The following is a 19,044-nucleotide window of genomic DNA, read 5'->3' on the forward strand; positions in this document are numbered from 1 at the left end:
AAATGCTTGCCACAGATGATGAGGAGACTTAAAGCAAGGGGTGATTTCCACCTTGATGTTACAGGACTATTAGAGCCGGATATTAGTTGCAACTTGCAGTTTTATCTAGATTACATCCAGGTGTTAGCCTTCTGTGGGACTTGTAGTGCCCTTCCTGACCCTGGCATCTGTAAAGGAAGATTAAAGCCAATTCAGCAATGCTTCTCCTGTTGTGACCTGACCCTCTGTGAACTAGCCAAGCTAAGTTACTCAAAACCTGACAGAAATAGGAATAGCAACATAGAACTTAGGACCTGGAACTAAAGGAGGATACTGTGGTGTTAAAGATGTGCTTTAGAAATTAGTAGCCTCTGAGGAAATCATCATGCTGTGATTGCTCAGAACAGCTGGTTGGATCCACAGCATACCATGAAAGTGATCCAAGAGGCACCAAGTATGAAGAAGTTTTGGTTTCAAAGGCTTTACTAACTTCTCCATGAAGTTAATGTGGCAAAGTGGCAGCTGCAGTTTACTGCATGGAGGTTATGAGGCTGCAGCAGCAGGGCAGGAACAACAACCGTAGAGTTTGTAATATCATTCATAGAAGACCCAGAAGTTTTGTTCAAGAGAACATCTTACTAGGAGCTTACAGGAAGTCTATTAAACTTAGCTTTCACCTAAATAAATGACAGAAGTTCCTACTTTACAAAAAGTTCCTACTTCATGAAAATGGGGCTTGTGCATGGCCTTTCACACCAGTCTACAAAATGTGGTTGTAAATGTGAAATATAGTTTGCTATATTTTTCCCCTAGGAAATGATATAAAACAGAAAAGTCTTTTTCCCCTCCAGCTGTTGGGGAAGATGAAACAGGAAAGCCTTATAAATATGATTGCCTGACAAAAGATTTTGGGAATATGAAAAATACAAGCGACATCGAAATGAAAGCCGCTTTTGAAATACCAAGTCTTAGTTACTGAACAACTGGAAAACAATGGTATGGCCGACTGAAGGTAATCCCCTCTTGATTGAACAATACCCTCTGCTTGCAAACAGGTCCAAGGGTCAGAGCAGACCCTACTAGCTCAGCAGAAGGGGTCCAAAGAGTAGTTTTTAGGAGTTAAGATGTAACACTCTATGGTAATATAAGAACTCTTATAGGCTGTATGTAAATGCTATAGGATTTGTATCTTGTATTAGATTGGTTAGTGACAATTAGAATATTCAGTACAGAAGATGATTTATTGTATTGTAACCAGGACTTCAGTATTCTACTCTTACACACTCTCGACTCTCACTCTCTCTCTTACTCTTACACACTCTTACTCTCTCTTCACACACACTTCTTCACTCTCATTCCTCTCGCTCTCTCTCTCTCTTACCCGCTTACTCTCTTGCTCTCTTGGGCCTGCTCAGAGCTGCCAGCTGCAGCTCTAAGCAGTGCCCCTATACCCACGCCCTTTGCAATAAACCGCATGTTCCAAGATCTGACTATAGAGATCTCTCGTCACCGTCCGTCCCGACCGTCTGACCCACACCAAAGTACCCGCATCCAGCAATCACTTAAATAACGTAAGAGCAACTCTATGTAAAATGTGCACACGATTGCACATCCAACATTCCAGCCTCTGTGCACAGTGAAATCCCCAGCAACAGGTTTGCCAGATGCAAATCAAGGGAAGCAGTATAATCTACAGGTTTAAAACTGAGGAAAAGGTAATATTAGCATTTACAAGGGTTGTAGTCAAGCATTCAATTTTTTAGGCAAATAAAACTAAGTATTGTGGTAAACATAGAAGGTGGGTTTGAGTATGGTACTCATGCACCCTGAAAAAAATCCCAGCAATATTAATGCTTGTCATTTTTTCAGCACTAGGACCTCATGGTTTTTGTTTATGTACAGAACACATTTAAAAATATTCTTTCAATAATTGTGACTATTGGAAGTTGTTTGTGAGAGCACCCAGCAGGCACTTCATCCTACCAAAAGCCCTTACCACACTGCCACAGGTGCATTTCCTTTCTGAGTCCCTTACCTGTTCAGAGGAATAACTGATTCTCATACACTCTTGTGAAATGTTCCTGGTGTGAGGTAGAGCCAATCCCTTTGTTCCAGCAGGAACAAATGCTTATGCTAATAGTAGGAATTGTTTCTCATTTTTCCTGAGGAAAAAAAAAGACCAAGCCAGCAGCACACCTTTGATACAGAAAATTGAGCTTTTCCCTCTTAAAATCTTACGTATATAAAGGAAATTTCTTTTCCAGTGAAGAATCTACCATTACCTGTGTGCTAGCATACATTGCTAAGTCATTGGTGCCACTTAAATGTAGCACTAACTAATCATAATTAGTAATAGCGCAATCATAAAGAAAAGAAAGAAAAAAAACCACTCTCAGGCAGTTTGGGCACTGGTAATGTTTTGCAGAGCATTTAAAATTAGACAGGTTTTCATTTTCAAGACCAGTTGGGGTTTTGGGGGGTTGGGGCTGGGAGAGGAAGGCTATGCTTCTTTTAACTAACCAATTAATTAACTAATGAATGATTAACTACTCTGACCTGGTGGCAATGGGTGACCACTCTGAACTGAATCAGTGACTTTGTCTAATTTTAAGCACTAGTTCAAGACCTTAGTTTAAGTCATATAGTGACAGTCCAGTGGGCAGGTATCTCCAACATACAACAGAGAAAGCCACCTGCCAGCATAAACTTATTTTTCCATGAGACTTTCACTGATTGAAAGGGTTGTAGCAAAATAGGTTTGGATTTTGGGGTGCTTCCTCTCTCCCTGTCTCTGGCTTGTCTTCTTGCCTCCTCCAGCCTCCTCCCTTGTCTCCCTGGGCAAATGGCACTTTTGCTATGATTGGTCAGATAGTACTGATTTTCATGATCAGGATGCTTTTTCAAATGCTGTTTGCAATTCAATATACAACTTTTTAAACAAACTATGCAACCATGAAAACGTTTTAAAAAATGTAATGATATTTGTTTCCTCTGAAAGTCAGCTGTTAGCAGGAATGATTTATTAAACTTTAAGAATATCTATTTTCCCCCTTTCAATCAGAAAACATTTAATAGCAATCATTTCACTCCCAAAAGCTGTACAAGGATTGACAACTTTAAGGGAGGTCTGGAGTTCTGTCACTTTCTTGACAAAGAAAAATCAGTGTGACATTCATCTATTGGCATGTTAGTGCAGTGATACATTCCTTCAAAAGCTTTGCATGTAGCTTTTGTGTTATCTGTAAAGAATTTTATTGGAACTGTTGGATTAGAGAAAAACAAGAATGTGGAAAAGGTGTATGGTATCTCTCTAAACTTACTGTATTATGTAATGTATACTATTAACTACTATTTAAAGAAATCCAGCCTCCCCAGCCTATCTGTTCCCTTATCACATTCAGCTTTCTTACAATCTCTGTTCAGGTGCAACTTTCTGTACTTGTCTCTGGGACTAGCTTCATTTGTCCCAGGTCTGAATCAAAACCCTTTCACCATTCTCAAGTGGTCAAGAAAAATACATGGCTTGAAAATAAAACTGATTTTTCTTCTGCCCTTTTTGGGGAGTGACTTAAAAAGAACTGCGCATTTACATTTCCAATTTGCAGCCTACTTTGCTCTTTGTAGCCTGGCACATGTGCAGTAGAATATTTATTAAGTTATGAATTACCCTATTATCCCAGGTGCCCTGCAAAGGCAAATGCAATCACCTCCCTGCTCTGCTGAACACTTGAGCTATTGAACTTCAGGCTGGGTCAACAGCAGAACTCAGCTCGTAGAAGTCCAGGGGTGGATGGTGGTGCCTCTACCATCAAATTGTCCCGTGGCATCCTTAGCTATTGGCAGACTGGGATAGATGCCAGTAGACTTTTTTTTGTTCCATTTGCCTTCTTTAACTGGTTTTAAGGATTTTCATTTGACAGGCAGACAAATATTTGGCAGCTGGCTTAACTGAAGCATAGAAAGAGGTTCTTTGAGTGCTGCATGAAGGTATTTGCAGCAGATAAATAGCTAGAACAAAGTAAAAGTAAAATATTCCAAGTACAGTTAAGTTAAAAAATAACCATTCATTTCCTATCCCAATTTTCATCTTTGTTCTAGCAGATGGATTTATGAACACAGATGCTAACACTGCAAAAATGGAAACACAAGTCAAATAGTAAGCATCCATTTAAGTCCCATTGAATTTACAAATATTTGTGATATATTGTGTAGAACAGTTTTTGTTTGTTTTCTTTGCTGTGGTATATCTTACAACAGAATACAGAAGCAACCCATACATCTTCAGATTTATGTTTTCATACTTCCCATCATACCTTCTGAACTGAGGATGTGCCCACTTCCAAGTTATATAGTATTTATATTGTTTGAAAATAGTGATGTTACCACTTTCCTTCTGGGTTGAGATAAAGCATAATACAAAAAAAAAAAAAAAAAAAAAAAAAAAAAAGAAGGAAAGAGGAGCAAACAACAGAACAAGCCAGATAAAGAGCACAGCATCAGAATTGTAGCTTGTGCTAACTTCTTTTAAAACTTACTATGAAATGTCTTTTGATATTTCTACTTGGGATCCAAAGACACTAAACCCTCAATAATAGCTACAGTAAGGGAAGATTAATACAGAATTATAAACTTCTATGCTTTTCCTTTTCCTTCTTTCTCATTCTTCCTAGAAGCTGTTTATTACAATTGCATAGTTCCCATGCTTATAGCCATCTTTTCTTGTCTTTCTTGTAATCACTTGACTGCTAAAATAATTGTTGCACTTTACAGAACTCAGGATAGCATGCAGAAGTTGCTTTTCATTGTAAGGCATGAAAAAAAAATCATTTTTACCTAAGACCATTCCAGCACTAATTAGTATTGGCTCTTACCTGGGGATTCAATTAAAATGATATAAAATCTCTTAAGTGCATGCTGTCAAGTTTTACACATGTGCCCATTTGAGGAAGAAGAGGACATGTGTCAGGGGATGTTGGGATGGTGAATGCTGTTCATTATCAAATAAAAGACAAAAAGGCCAGAATTAGAACTTTTAATTCATGCTTTCCCTTAGTGGACAATACTCTCCATATAACCAAGAAAGCACAAAATACAACATTCTGATATGGTTAATATGTCCAGGGCTACTGCTGTTGATTACTACTCATGAGAATGCAAGCACTTTACAGTATCTTCTTTATATGTACTTTCCAAAATTAGTAAATGCAAGCAGGTTTGGTAGTTAGGTAGTGGGAGATTAATGAGAAAGAGCTGAAGTTTCCATGCAGGCTGTGGTTACCACAGGCTGCTGTGAGGCAGGAGCTAACCCCCCCAGTTTTGAATAGCTAGCTCTCAGTGCTACAGAGCTGGAAGTTTGAAAGGCAGCTTGTGCTATTTAGGGACAGAGAACATAAAACAAAAAGCAGCTCGCATTGAGAAACTGGCTGCAGTGACATGGCATCCCAGGGTCCCAGAAACAGCACTTAGGTTGCTGCTATCAAAAACAAACAAACAAACAAAGCTAAACACCAGAATAGTTGAGTTTCCAAGGAAAATAATTATATCAAGCTGTGGAACTCGGTTCATAGTAAAACACGAGAGATCTGACCTTTACATTTACCAGCTGGGAGAAATGAGGCTTAGTTCCTTCCTCAGACCATAGTTAAGATGTGTGGTGACTCTTATTTGAGGAGGTACACTCTTACTTGATGTTGTTAGCATCAGATAACCCATGCCTTGAATAGAGCATACCTGGCCAGCAAAGACATTCCTATAGCACCATTCCCAGACTGGCACTGATGCTGCATCATCTGAATCTGTGCAATACTGCAATAGATCTTCTGTTTAGGCTGATCAAGCTACTGGCAATCAGTTCCAGAAACAAAGAGAATAAATAAACTAGATATGAGTAGCCCTTAAGGTTTATAACTTATAACCACATCTTGCTAACCATCTGGAACTGTGCTGCGTACATATGTGTGGGGAAGGAGAGATAAAGGACAAAACCAGTTTATAGAAAGGGAAAAATTTGGATGAACAGAATCCCCTTAGAGCTATGACACAATTGTCTGCAACTGCTCTACTGGCATCAGGTGCCTTCTACTAACACTTTATTCGGAGGTATGCAAGTATGACAAAGTTAAGAGCAATGTGCAGCTGCACTCATTAGCTCATTCCAGCTTTAGAAGCAGGAAGGAATCTTTTAAAAACCTGAAGCTGGGTCCAGATGATGAAAACAGAAAGGATAAAAGGCTGGTGGATTACATAGAAAAACAGACAGGAAAAAGAAACTTCAAGGAACTAACATAAACTCCATAATTCTTCATTTTCAGAATATCAAGAACAAGAAATCTGTCAAGACTCTCTGGAAGATCTATTGGTGTCAGGTTTTTAAAAGAAAAACAAAACAAAATAAACAAAAAAACCCCAAAACCAAAATCAAGACTACCCCACCTAAACATTTTAACCTGTTTCCCCCCCAAGACAACAAAGCCATTGCAAAGAATCAGGGTGATCCTTGCATGTACGTTGTCCCTGAAGGAAACACAAAATAGGCTCAAGCTAGAAGGATTTTTGTAGAACTCAGGAGTTGTCTGAAATTCAAGCATCTATGAAAGTTATTATAATTGCAGAACTTCCATGGTTAGAAGTGACCTCTGGAGGCTGTCTAGTCCAACTCCCTCTTCAGAGCAGGGTCAACTAGAGCAGCTTGTTCAGTACCATGTCCAGTTGGGTTCTGAGTATCTCCAAGGATGAAGGCTTCCTAACCCTTCTGAACAACCTGCTCCAGTTTTGACCATCATCACAATAAAAATGTTTTCTCTTGCACTTAAATGGGATTTCCTGTCTTTCTGTTTGTGTCCATTACATCTTGTCCTGTCACCGAGCAACACTGAGAAGAGACTGACTCCATATTTACTGCCTCCCATCAGTATTTCTACAAACTGGTAAGATCCTCCTGAGTCTTCTTTTTCCAGGCTGAACAGTTCCATCTCTCATCCTCTCCTCACATGCAGAGATTCCAATCCTGTGATCAACTTAATGGCCCTTTGCCGCACTCCTGGTCCAGTACATCCATGACTTTCTTGTTCCGCCAGAGTCCTGAGCCGACCACAGAGCCCCAGCTGTGTCTCACCCGGGCTGAGTGGGCACCGGAGAATAACCTCAGCTAGCGGCGCTCTGGCAGAGCTGGCAGCAGTCTTTGCAGCGCACCCCAGATGCTGTTGGCCTCCTTTGCCGCAAGGGTGCATTGCGTGCTCATGTTCCACTCGGTGTCTGCCCGCAGCTCCAGGTCCCTCCTGCAGAGCTGCTTCCCAAGCGCTTGGCCCCGAGTGCGGGCTGGCGCAGGGGTTATCCACCGCCACGGGCCCGACCCTGCCGTTCCCTCACTGCGGGGCAGCAGCAGATTTCTCTTGGTAACTCTCTCTGAACACCAGCACAACCACCCAAGATATCCACTGCTCCACCCAATTCTGTATCACCTGCACACTTGCAGAGGGTGCTCCATCCCATCACCCAAGCCTTTAACGGAGATGTTAGCCTGCCCTGGGCCCAGTGTCGATCTCTGGGGTACAACACTAATGACTGGTCTCCCACTGGACTTCATGTCACTGATCACAACCCTTTGAGCCCGGTGGCTCAGCTAATTTTCAGTTTCCACTATTTAGCCAGTACTTCATCAGTTTCTCTATGACGATGTAATGGGAAACAGTGCTAAAAACCTCCCTAAGGTCAGCAACCACCACTGCCCTCCAGCAGCCAGTAATCTCACTGCAAAAGACTACGAAGCTGGTCAAGCATGATTTCCTCTTCATAAATCCCTGATGACTACTCCTAATCACCTTTTTTCTTCACATATTTGGCAATGATTTCCAGAGTTATTTGTTCCACCAATTTTCCCGGGATTTAGATGAGGTTGACTGGCTTTAAGTTTTCCAGATCCTCCTTCTTGGCCATCTTGCAAACAGGAGTTAGATTTGTTTTCTTTCAGACCTCAGAATTCTCTCCTGAGCACCATGACCTTCCAGAGATAGCCAAAAGTTATCTGGCAATGACATTGGCAAGCTCTGTCAGCATTTGTGAATGCACCCCTTCAGGTCCTACGAAATTCTGTACATCTTATTTGCTTCAATGTTCCCTAACCTGATCATTCCTTACCAACAGTAAATCTTCCTTGCTCCAAGCCCCACACTGGTCTCTCAACTCCTGCATATTTATTATTTATGTTTGTGTGTAATCAGGAGCTCCTTGCTTATCCTTGGAGGCATCCTGTCACCTTTACCTGATTTCCTGCTCATGGGGATGGATCAATCTTGAGCTTGGAGAAGGCAATCCTTGAAAATCAACCAGGTGTCCTTGGCCCTTCTTCTCTCCAGGATTGTATCCCAGGGAAGTCTTTAAAAAATAAATTTCCTAATTACATGATTGTCAGCTGTACAAGATACATCAGCAGATTCTACAGTAAAGGAAATAACAGACACATAGACATGATTTGTTTAGAAAGAGCCAATATTGCTTTGGTTGGAAGAATTGCACTTCCAACACAATTGTGTTGGAATTCTTTAGTAACACTGACAGCATGTAGATAAGGCACTGATTGATATGTTCCCTTAGGGTTTCCAAAGGTATTTGAAAAATCCTTCACTGCAAACTTTTGAAAGGTGGTGAGCAGCCACATTTAGGAGAGAAAACATGGGGCTGGGTAAGTCAAAAGCTAGGCACAGGGGCTAAAACTGTCCATTTTCTCAGCAGGAGAAAATGCCCACTGGTGTTTCAGGGGATCCTCTGCTGCCCAGCACGTCCACAAGTGAAGTGCAAGACGGGGAGCCAGAAGATAAACAAATTTGCTGACAGCGGAGTTATTTAATTGCAAGGGCCAACTACAAATTGGCAGAACGAAACTCAAGGTATATTAGTGTATAGTGAGGCAAACAGACAAAATTATCATCCTCACATAGAACCAAGGATTCTAAACTGTTAGGCTTGAGATATTTCTTGATTAGTGTTAAGTTAGAGCTCATTAGAAATCGAAAAACAAAACAAAATAAACCTTAGAAGTTGATTAAAAAATAGAGACCATCATTACGGCAGCAGAGTATGGTGTGCCTACACCTTGAGTGCTGTGCAGAGTTCTCTCTCACACTATCAAAAGAGAACCCCATAAAACTGACAGAAACATCTGCAGAGCTGATTATACTTCAAGAGCAGATCTGGGCCATTCAGTATCCTTCTGTCAAGTACAACAGAGAATTTGAAGAGTGTTTGATTTTTCACAGAGACTCAAGTAGCACTTGTTGATGCTAAAGTATCGTTAAGCAAAAAATCACAGGTTTCTAGCAGTATAAGCAACAAGCTTCCTAGACTGGCAAAATAAATGCAACACATCAGCATTTAGGAGCTAGTAATGAAAATTAATTCCATTTTTTATTCTTTTGAAAACCACAAACATTTTTATTTAAGGCTTGAAGTTAAGGTGAGGCATGTCAATGGCTTTATCTATAATTTTATCTTACATGCCCTCAGCTAATCATTTCAAAAGGTAACTGACTTACTATGATAACTTCTATAAAACAACTTCTTTATTAAGTTATGCAACACACTCTCACACACACAAAAAGTTCTGGTTCTATAGCATAATTATTTTGACAGAGAAACACAGGAAATATTTTCCAGAATTTACTTTAAGTTTTTTTATTCCAGCCAGCCTTTTATATTTCCACTTAAGGCAGACAGAAGACCAAGAAATAGTTAAGCTTAGATATCCTTTATAAACCATTAATTTCAATTACCAACCCAAATACCATAAAGACCTACAGAATCATCTCAAATTCACATAGTTGCTCATTTCCAGGATTTCACGGGGCTAGCAACAGATGTGTGTCAGAAATCAGGAAACTGGCTCAATTCCTTTGGGATTTTTTTTTCCAGAATGGAAGCAAGGGGGAGGAAGGGTAAAGAAGAAAAACAATTTGACTGAAACATCACTCTTTCTCCTGTCTTAAAAAGAAGCAGAGGCTTTGAGCAGAATGGCAATATCAGCTACAGCAGGCAGCTCCAGATAAGGGCTCAGATGTACAATTACCAGTTCTGATAAATCAGGGATCAGAGCTTTTTGTCTTTAGCATTGCCTACAGCACTTCCTTTCCCAGGCACACTACAACCAGATTAGAAAAGACAGTAGATAAGACATAAGCAGTGCAGAGGACAGTTCAATAGTGTATGCTTTGGGCACCAGCAGAGGAACATTATTACTGCTGTAAGCAAAGTTCCTTTTCAGTACTTCCAGTATCTTGTCCAATCCTGACCCGTGCATTATGAAGCACAAATAATCCTCCCTTTACCATTCTTTTCCCCCCTTTTTTAAAACTCTATTCTTCACAAAATGTTCTTACAATATTTCAGAATTTACAATGTTCCAACTAGCAAGTTGCTATTAACACACCTGGTAGCAGGGAAGTCTTATAAAAAGGACAGGTTGTTAATGCATCTTCTTACTCTTAGTAGCCTTAGACTGACAAAAAGGTTCTTTATTTCAAGGAGTATGTATGTGAGTAGTTCGCATTTTCCATATCAGAAGCAGCATACTTACTGAAATTAAGTACATCTAGGAACAGGTTAAATAGAACACTGACACTCTGTATTTATTTTTCTGCATTCATTGATTGTGATACATACTCATTCCTTGGTAAATGAAGAGGAAAAGCTCAAATGCACTACCCTAGCTGATACAAAGAACAACTCATATCTGACATTTTGAAAATACCAAAAGCTATTACATATAAAGAACCATCCAAAAGCAGAACCTTAATTTGTACTTCACTTATGTACAACCAACAGCTATTCTGCACATCACATTTCCCAGTCAGCAAGGCAGCACACAACACATCAACCAGAAAAAGTCATGTCTGCCAACATCTTGATCTTTGCCTCTATCCCCTTCCAGGGTAAAACCCTAGTTTCATTAAATCACTACTTTTAATTTTCTTATATCAAAACAGTTTGGGTTTGGGTTTTTTTTTTTTAAGCATAGAAAACAGCAACAAAGCCTTTAGATCACACAGGGGCTAAATTAATTATGCTCAGAGGAAGGGTGGAGGGAAAGAAAAGTCGACAAAAGAAATATAAAGAGCCCTGAGTTTTCCTAGAGGCTCTGCTTGAGGGCCCTGAGGCTGGGAAGCAGCTGGTCTGCACTCAGGCGCTCCTCCACGTTCGCCTTCCAGCAGCAGCTGATGATGCTCTGGAGCGTCCGGCCCGCTGGGGACTCGTGGAACACCTCGGCAGCCAGCGAAGGGCGCAAGTTGTAGGCGACCACGGCATAGAGCACGTGCTGCCGCTCTCCCAGGTACGGCTGCTCCCGCATGACAATCTGCCACAGGGTGATGGCAAACGAGTAGATGTCTGCTTTGTCAGTGACCCTCTCCCCCTTGAGGAGCTCAGGGGCACGGTGGGTGTATGTGCCCCCTTGCTGGCAAACATGGGGGCTCTGGGACAAGCCCTTCTCCAGTTTCTGGGAGCACCCAAAGTCTCCAATCTTGCACACTCCCTGCTCAGTGATGAAAACATTTGCAGGCTTCAGGTCCAAGTGCACAATGTCCTGGGAGTGCAGAAAGGCTAAGCCTGTCATGATGTCACAAGAATAGCACACAGTCTCTTCCATGCTCAAGGCTTTCCTTCCACATCCTCCTTCATCATCCTCCTCCTGTCTCCATGCATCCCTAGTGCCATAAATTACATGGTGCAGGGTGATGTTACCCACATACTCCATGATTATGGTGCCCAGGCTGTTCTCGCTGGCTGGGGCACACGTGCTGGCAGCCACCACACGTACCACATTATCGTGCTGGAGCTGGGCCACATTCAGCTCAGCCCAGAAGCTCTGCCGTGATGCCAGCCGGTTTTTGCTGCTCTTCTTCACCTGCTTCACTGCCACAGTTGCACCATGGTAGGTGGCTTTGTAGACAGAGCCAAAGCCCCCAGATCCTAAGGGCTGCAGGAGGCAGAGCTGCTCCCAGTCAATGGAGCACCAAGACAGGCGTGGAGGCAAGCAACGAGTCCTGGTTGAAGGAGCTCCCCCCAAAAAGCTTTTGCTGTCTTTGCCAGGGATAACTAAAGGGCTACTGCAGGGGCGCAAATCCGAAGAGGGGGAATACTCAAAAGAAAGAAAACAATTAAGAGGAATAGGTGATGGCATAATATGAAGGAAAAAACAACAGGCAGTTACTAAGACAGAAGACTGGAAAGCTTCCCTGACAGAAAAGACTCTAACCTGCCTTCCAAAGCCTTTTATCCTCCCTTCACAATTCTCCCTCCCTCCCTCAAATAAACTGCATCTGTCACAACTGTCAGAACCAAATCAGGTTCACCTGGAAACATTCTTCTCCAGCCCTGAAGCAAACCTCTAGAAAGTCAAGGCAAATGGATTTAAAGCTAAAAAACTATTAACTCGTAAGTATTTCACATCATTTCTAATCTCAAAAAAAATATGTTCTGCCCACTGAATGCCTCTAGCAAAATGCCCCAGGAGTAAATAAAGCAGTGACTGGTGAATGCATTTCACCATGGCTCCAGGCAGGAATGATCAGCATCAGGTGCATTAAAGAGCTCAAAGACTTTGTCAGTGGAAGCAGCTGAAGTGGTGAGTACTGACCTTTGATGATGCTATGGCACGCATAAATATAAAAAAAGTGTGTTTGTAGGAAGCTACCACTTAAACATGACTGGGACCAGGGGACTGCTTTGGGTGCTTGGCTTTGCCCACGCAGGACCGCAACCTTAACAGCAGCATAAAAACAAGTGATTGTTCTGTATCATCTTTTGGATATAGTAACTAGAATTACACATAAGTATTTGGTCATCTTCCCATCACACTCCATGCAGTTACTACAGGTGTGTATTTTATTTCTCGATCCTTCTTAGAAAAATTATTGCTGAATTTACAGAGCTGTTCTGGAAGAAATCAAACAAAGATAATTTTGTTTTAGTGGTCTCAGTGTTTTTTCAAAGGGCTTTTTTGAGTTTTGACCCTTTCACGTATTTGCAGTGCTCATGCCAACTGCCATAGTGTTTGGTAGCTGCTGTACTGCCCAGATAGCACAGCACCCTTATGGGACCTATACAGTTAAGGGCTTTTGAATATTCCAGTACCTTTCTATACGTGTTGACAAATATCGTGGAAAGCTTGGTCCCTGTTTCCCACCTCCCCACTCTTCAGAACCTTCTTCTGGATGTCAGATTTTTCAGTACAGATTCTGCCATGGGACTTCAGACTGATGGTGCCTCTTTCTGCAGAGTTTACCTCTGGGCAGCACCAGCTCTGCAGACAGTTCCTGCGGAGTTTTCCCGGTGTTTTCATTTTTGGTGTTTTGTTTTGTTTTATTTTGTGTTTGGTTTGTTTTTTGTTTTTTTTTTTATTCTCCGGATGAGTAAAATGCAGCACAGGCTGCTGAGGGGGGGCGTTTCAAGGGTACCCAGACCCTGAGCAAATAGAACTGGAGTGTTCTCCACCTTGAGATGCGCTCAGTTGTTCACCTTAACACACAAACCTGATGTCCCAAAGTCATCTTCTGACCCTCCTTGAACTCTAGATCAGCTCGACCAGAGGGTCTCAAAGACATCACTCTGTAGTGAATCAGTGATGGAGATCTTCCCCAGAACTGAGATTTATCAAGAGAAATTTGCCACAGCAATTCACAGGGAAGCAAACTTGGACCACAGATGAATGAGAATGGAGAGTTTGGGTTCTCACCTGGCAGTGTGAAACAGACATGTTGGGGAAGATCTCGATAAATAGGTGCTAAGAGGAGTTGTTAACAAGTGAGGGCGCAAAGGCTAAGGGATGCCAGGAGACCGCGCAGTGGCCGTGGGTGGGACAGTTCCTGCAGATGGGACCGCCTGGCAACACAAGGCTCCTCCTTCCTGGCCCCTCCCAGAAGGGACTCTGGCAGTGCAAGAGGCCCTGGACCCCCAGGTGCTGCCGCGCCCTGTGACCTCTCCGTTGTACAGCACGAGCCAGCCGAGTAATATCCCATTGCTACCCCTGCTTCGGCTCACCATCAATTACGCAGGGATGTTCTGGGGGTGGGGGAGGACCAGAAGGTCTTTAGTGTAGTTTTAAATACGCAGTGAAACAAGCAATGGAGACAGCAGGTATTTACTTTCCTTTCTTGAGCAGCACTACAATTTTATGCTTGTACACAGAAGTCTTCATTTCCAATATTTGCAGAGAACGTCTTCTAGGCAGGTGAGATGTGATGGAAATTAAAAGCTGCAGAAAGCGGAAGAAGCTACATGGGAGAGCAAAAAGATCTTTATGCCTGTTTTCTAAGAGCTCTTTAGGGCTCCAATTCTTCGGTGGGCTTCTGTGCCATACAGCATATAAAAGCACCAGAAAGACATTTCTGCTCTGAATTCTCCAAGCCATTTTCACCAGGTTAGGGCGGCAGTGAAGTTCAAAGGCAAAGCTGGGTGTGGAGAGGCATAGGTAGAAAGATGTGTGGATGAAGAGACTGAGAGCGGACCTGTTAAGCTGACAACTACAGCAGCACATCTGATGTTTGTGAATGCTATAAACAGCAGCAAAATCTATGCTCATGAAACAGACAGGATTACAGCTGCTTCCAAGTTTCTTTGATTGAAGTCTCATTCAAAAGGATATATCAGACATTCCATATCATTATTTCCAAACTCCATGTCCACTTCTGTCAGTTGTCCTTTTGTTACCTTTTCAGGTAATTTTCTTGTTTCCCTTTTCTGTCAGAAACCTTTCTCTTTTGCCTTGCCATGGTAGACATTGTTATATTGTTCTTGGGGAATACACTGAAATTTCTGAACAGGAAGAGCATTCTTTGGGATCTAAAGTGCCTCAATGTAACTTAAGTGTTCTGCCTCAAGCTTACTGCTGAAGACCAAAGCAAGAGAACGTCCAGAGTCTTTCGAAGTGAACAAGATTAAATCAGATTTAAATTCAAGCAGGCTTTTACTCTTAATAAATATTATTTTCCTGTAATCCATTGGTGATTTGGCCCAGTGACTTCCCAGCAGCCACAATCACTGTAGGACATCCTTGCTAAGTTTCACAGCCCTGTTTAGCTCTGGCATTACTGCAGGCTGGGGTAGGTCCCTGGTGAGGCTGGGGAGCCACTTGCAGAGGAGAGCAGGGCTGCTGGGGACAAGCTGCCCCTTGCCTCCCGGCCACCCTTCCCCAGAACAACCCTCAGCAGCCTCCAACCACACTGTTCCCATTGCACTGCCTTTTCCATGAGGGAAAAGGAAGCTGTAGGAGCCAGAAGTCATCAGCACAGAATGCAATAGGAACTTGGGACAATGATAGGAGGGAAGCACAGTCTGTGTCCCGTGGGCTGCAATATGTCACAGCTACAATAAACTGCAAGCAGCAATGGGTTTGTTCCAAGCTTGTGTGTTGTTGTGCAAGTAAAACATACCTGTGCATCCAATGCTGCACCAGCTGCCCAACCTAATCTGTGCTTCTGGATGAGAAGGAGTACAGAATCTCGCTCACTTCCCCATTCATATTTCACTTGCATATCAGGAATACAGAAACTCTTTGTTTGCCACTGTTGTTAGTTACTACTGCTGTTTGTTTGGTCATTGGACAGGAGAAATCAGCCCCGATACCAAGGGCCTTAAAAGGCTGGTATGGATGTAACCCAGCACAACACAGGACACATACCAAACACCAGCTTTGTTTTCATCAGGGTGCATCATTCTGGTGGTTAATAGCCAGTTTTGTCTAAAACAGGAGAAGGACAGGGTTGGGGATTTGGAACTGACTTCAGAGAGTTTAGGAGTGTATAGTTATAAACTTCCCCTCAATCATTACTTTATTTCTTTGTACATTTGGTGGCTGTGCCATGTAACAATCCCTTGAAGGCTTGGCTGTCCAGAGGCTTCTAAGAACTGCCTTACAATACAGAGGTAGCATTGTGTTTCTAGTAGGTTACTTTGTAACTTTGCTAAAGGAGCCAAATGTAGCTCTTCAGTACTTAAATTACAGTCCTACTCAAAGCAAGACAGTTCGTTAGCCTGTGGCTCAGTGACTTCTGAGAGGTTTTCTTCTCCGTTTGAAATCAAAAGTTTTCTTTTTTCTCCTTTTAGTGTTAGTCCCTCTGATCTCAGTTTAGGATTTGATGATGAACCTACACTCTCCTCATGCACAGCATTTCATAGTCCAAGCGTTGCTTCCAGTCACACCTCATAGACCTCAAAAGATATTCAGTTGCCTGAAAGGAATTCTGATATGATCAATTGCACAGTGATAGCATTGTCTGAAGCCAGTCCCTACAGAGGCTTGCTCTGAAGATAGGCCACTGATCAAGCACTTTTTTTTTTTTTTTACTACAAGCACAAGCCAGCAAAGAATCCAGTTCATGTTTCAGAGTTTGGTTGTTTTGGTGAGAAAAATGACACCTCGGAACCACAAATACAAGCAAGTTCTCATTAAAGCAGTGAAAGGTAAACCCAAATGCAAGGAAAAAAATCCATCTGCAAGAACTGTGATGCTGTTTTACTGCTGAGACATAATAATAATAAACATTTTAAAAGGTTAAACCCTAGTTTATAAATAATAAGATCAAGTTTCAAACACACATTGCCAAACAGCTGTTTGACGCTTTTTTTCCTTCACAGTAAGGTTACTCCATGTGTTCAAGAGCATGAAGCAAAGGCTCTCCTTACCTGAACACACTGAGGTTTTAACTGGAGACACTGGGAAGGCAGGTGAGGTTTCACAGCTAACTTACAGGGGTCTCAGTGACCAAGGTGGACTAGGGATAACAAACAATCTGACACCTGCTGCTGTAGATTAATACCACCATTTCAAAAGAGCACCTTGTGACAAGCTAGAAGAATCCAAACTTAGGGATAAAGACAATGAAATGTAAAATACAGGCTCACCCACAGCAGTATTTTCTGGCCATTCAAAGGTGGATACTTATCCCGGCAGGTGGGGTGCTGTCATATGGCAGGTACCTTATGCAGTATTTTCAGCCAAATTGTCCAAAACTGGTTTTGCAGTCTTGCCCCTGGAGCAAAGCTGACTTTGCTGGCTCATGGGGAGATACCAAATATAGTGGTGGAATTTAAGACTGTAGCTTAAGGACTAGAAAAGAGTTTCAATGCTTAATGAGAAAAACTAATCACGTACAGCAAAGAACCCAGGGGGTAATGTTAGTGCTAAGTCTAGTGCTGGGGGGCTGCTGCTTTTCCAGGTACATGGATTTAATGCTGATGCCTAGACTGATGCAAAGGCATGAGTCTCTCCCAGCAGCTTGCACAATCCCATTAACACAGATCATGCCCAGCTCTGTGGTGTATATTAAATACCCTGCCATAGCAAATGGGGCGGCTTCCTGCAAACACCACCTCTTTGGAGAGTTTCAGAGGGGAAGAGGCAAGAGAATCAGCTAAATTTGGTGGCTCTGAAATGATGGCCTGGGTACTCTGGTGGGGCACTGCAAATTCTCAGGGGTTGCCTTAAGTTAAAGGGTTTTAAGCCTGACATTAAAATGGGCCATACAGTTAAAGTACATTGTTGCAAGGCTTTCAGTGAGTAACCAGAAACTTCTTGTAAAAATACTTCTGAATTTAGCCTAAGCTGAACACAGCATATAAACCATGGGGCAACCCTGTAATACTTTATTGGCATAAGGAGCCAAACACTGACAAAATAAAAGGAGACAATTTTCAGGTGAGGGTAGACTTCAGAAAGTTTGGGAATTTAGTCTGTGTTTATTTGTCATGAATGTTTGATATTTGATAGTCTTATGTTACAGCTCAGATGTTGCTCACTTATGGCATGCCCCTAAACCATACAAAGCCTGTATTTTATTTTTATTTGCAGTATAAGTACTTGTGAGGGAACTTTAAGGATTTACCCATGACCATGTGTGTAACAATCTACCACAAAAGCCAGTAAGCCAGAGTTGAGCCTAATTTCAGAGGCACAGCCTATAGAACTTTTCTGCTGAAATTGTATCTAGGAGTACACAAGGCCAGCTGACAAACACCTTCCTTGCTGGAGTCTGTGCACCCTTCAGATAAACTGCTGTCTCTCATAGATTAATCAAGTAATTGGAGGAAGCTCTTCCAGCTTGCCTGGGAAACCACATGCTGTGTTAACTAAGGAATACCTTAACAAACAATATGATTCACTTTGGACTTGCAAAACACTAACACTTTAGACTTAAACATTTTGGAGGAAACCAAAATGAAGAAAAGCCCCAAACTAATTTATCAACTTTTCCAGTTTAGATTACTTTCCCATGCATACATACATACATACACGTGCACACATACATTCACCAGAGTTTAAGCAATATACTGATTTTTAGAAACTCTGACTATTCAAGTTCTCTGCACCACTTAACACACACCAAACAGAGAACTGATTTATATGAAAATGACACTAAACCATTCTTTGTACATGGCAGTTCAGCCAACAGTGAGAATCAGCCCCACGGGTAAACTATCAAGGGATCAATTCAAATTATTTCCAGCTCAGCCACAGCAGACATTACCATATGCCTCTTTTCAGAGTGCTCAGCTGACAGCTGATGTCTCTTCAGTCTCCTCTGAGGCAAACTAGCTTTGTAGCTGGTGATCTTGATACAAATATCCTCAAAAGAGACAAGGCTGAGTGATGACAATGAAGAACAGAATTGTTGTATTTTTTACAAATACTTATTTCTCTGAAAATGTTCATTTCTTGAGGACATGCAGACCATTACAATAAATAAATTAATTAATAAAATTATGGAAAAATAAAAATACCAGGCAACCTGTTACACCTTTATTAGGAGTAGAGAAAGTTCATACTGAATTACCTGGGATTTAGCACATGAGCAGGAACTTGAAACTTCACACTAGGGCTGAGGTCTGTCATTTTCAACACCATTATCTCCAGTGTTGTTCAAAACAGAAATACAGTGTTGCTGTTTATTTGCTAAAGGCCCCAGCTCACACTGATAAGCACCAGTTAATCTTCCAATATACTTCTCAAACTATTAAGTACAGACTAAATTTTGTAGCAGAGTTTATCTTGCTGTCCCACTTGCTGCCGGTTCGTGATCG

The 19,044-nt window shown here is 41.9% G+C and overlaps 1 protein-coding gene and 1 long non-coding RNA gene across 2 annotated transcripts; one reads left to right on the forward strand and one right to left on the reverse strand.

The window, feature by feature from the left end:
- The first annotated feature begins 1,433 nt into the window (after positions 1–1,433).
- Positions 1,434–6,792, forward strand: LOC125317068. Its single transcript, XR_007199930.1, has 2 exons — positions 1,434–4,135; positions 6,291–6,792. It is a non-coding gene; the product is annotated as an uncharacterized LOC125317068 (long non-coding RNA).
- Positions 6,793–9,374: 2,582 nt separating this feature from the next.
- On the reverse strand, positions 9,375–13,325 carry MOS (MOS proto-oncogene, serine/threonine kinase). The gene has a single exon (XM_048286692.1). It carries the CDS (start codon positions 12,146–12,148, stop codon positions 11,099–11,101), a length of 1,050 nt encoding a protein of 349 aa, XP_048142649.1. The 5' UTR covers positions 12,149–13,325; the 3' UTR covers positions 9,375–11,098.
- Positions 13,326–19,044: the final 5,719 nt, after the last annotated feature.

This window comes from Corvus hawaiiensis, chromosome 26, assembly GCF_020740725.1.
Source record: "Corvus hawaiiensis isolate bCorHaw1 chromosome 26, bCorHaw1.pri.cur, whole genome shotgun sequence".
Classification (NCBI taxonomy): domain Eukaryota; kingdom Metazoa; phylum Chordata; class Aves; order Passeriformes; family Corvidae; genus Corvus; species Corvus hawaiiensis.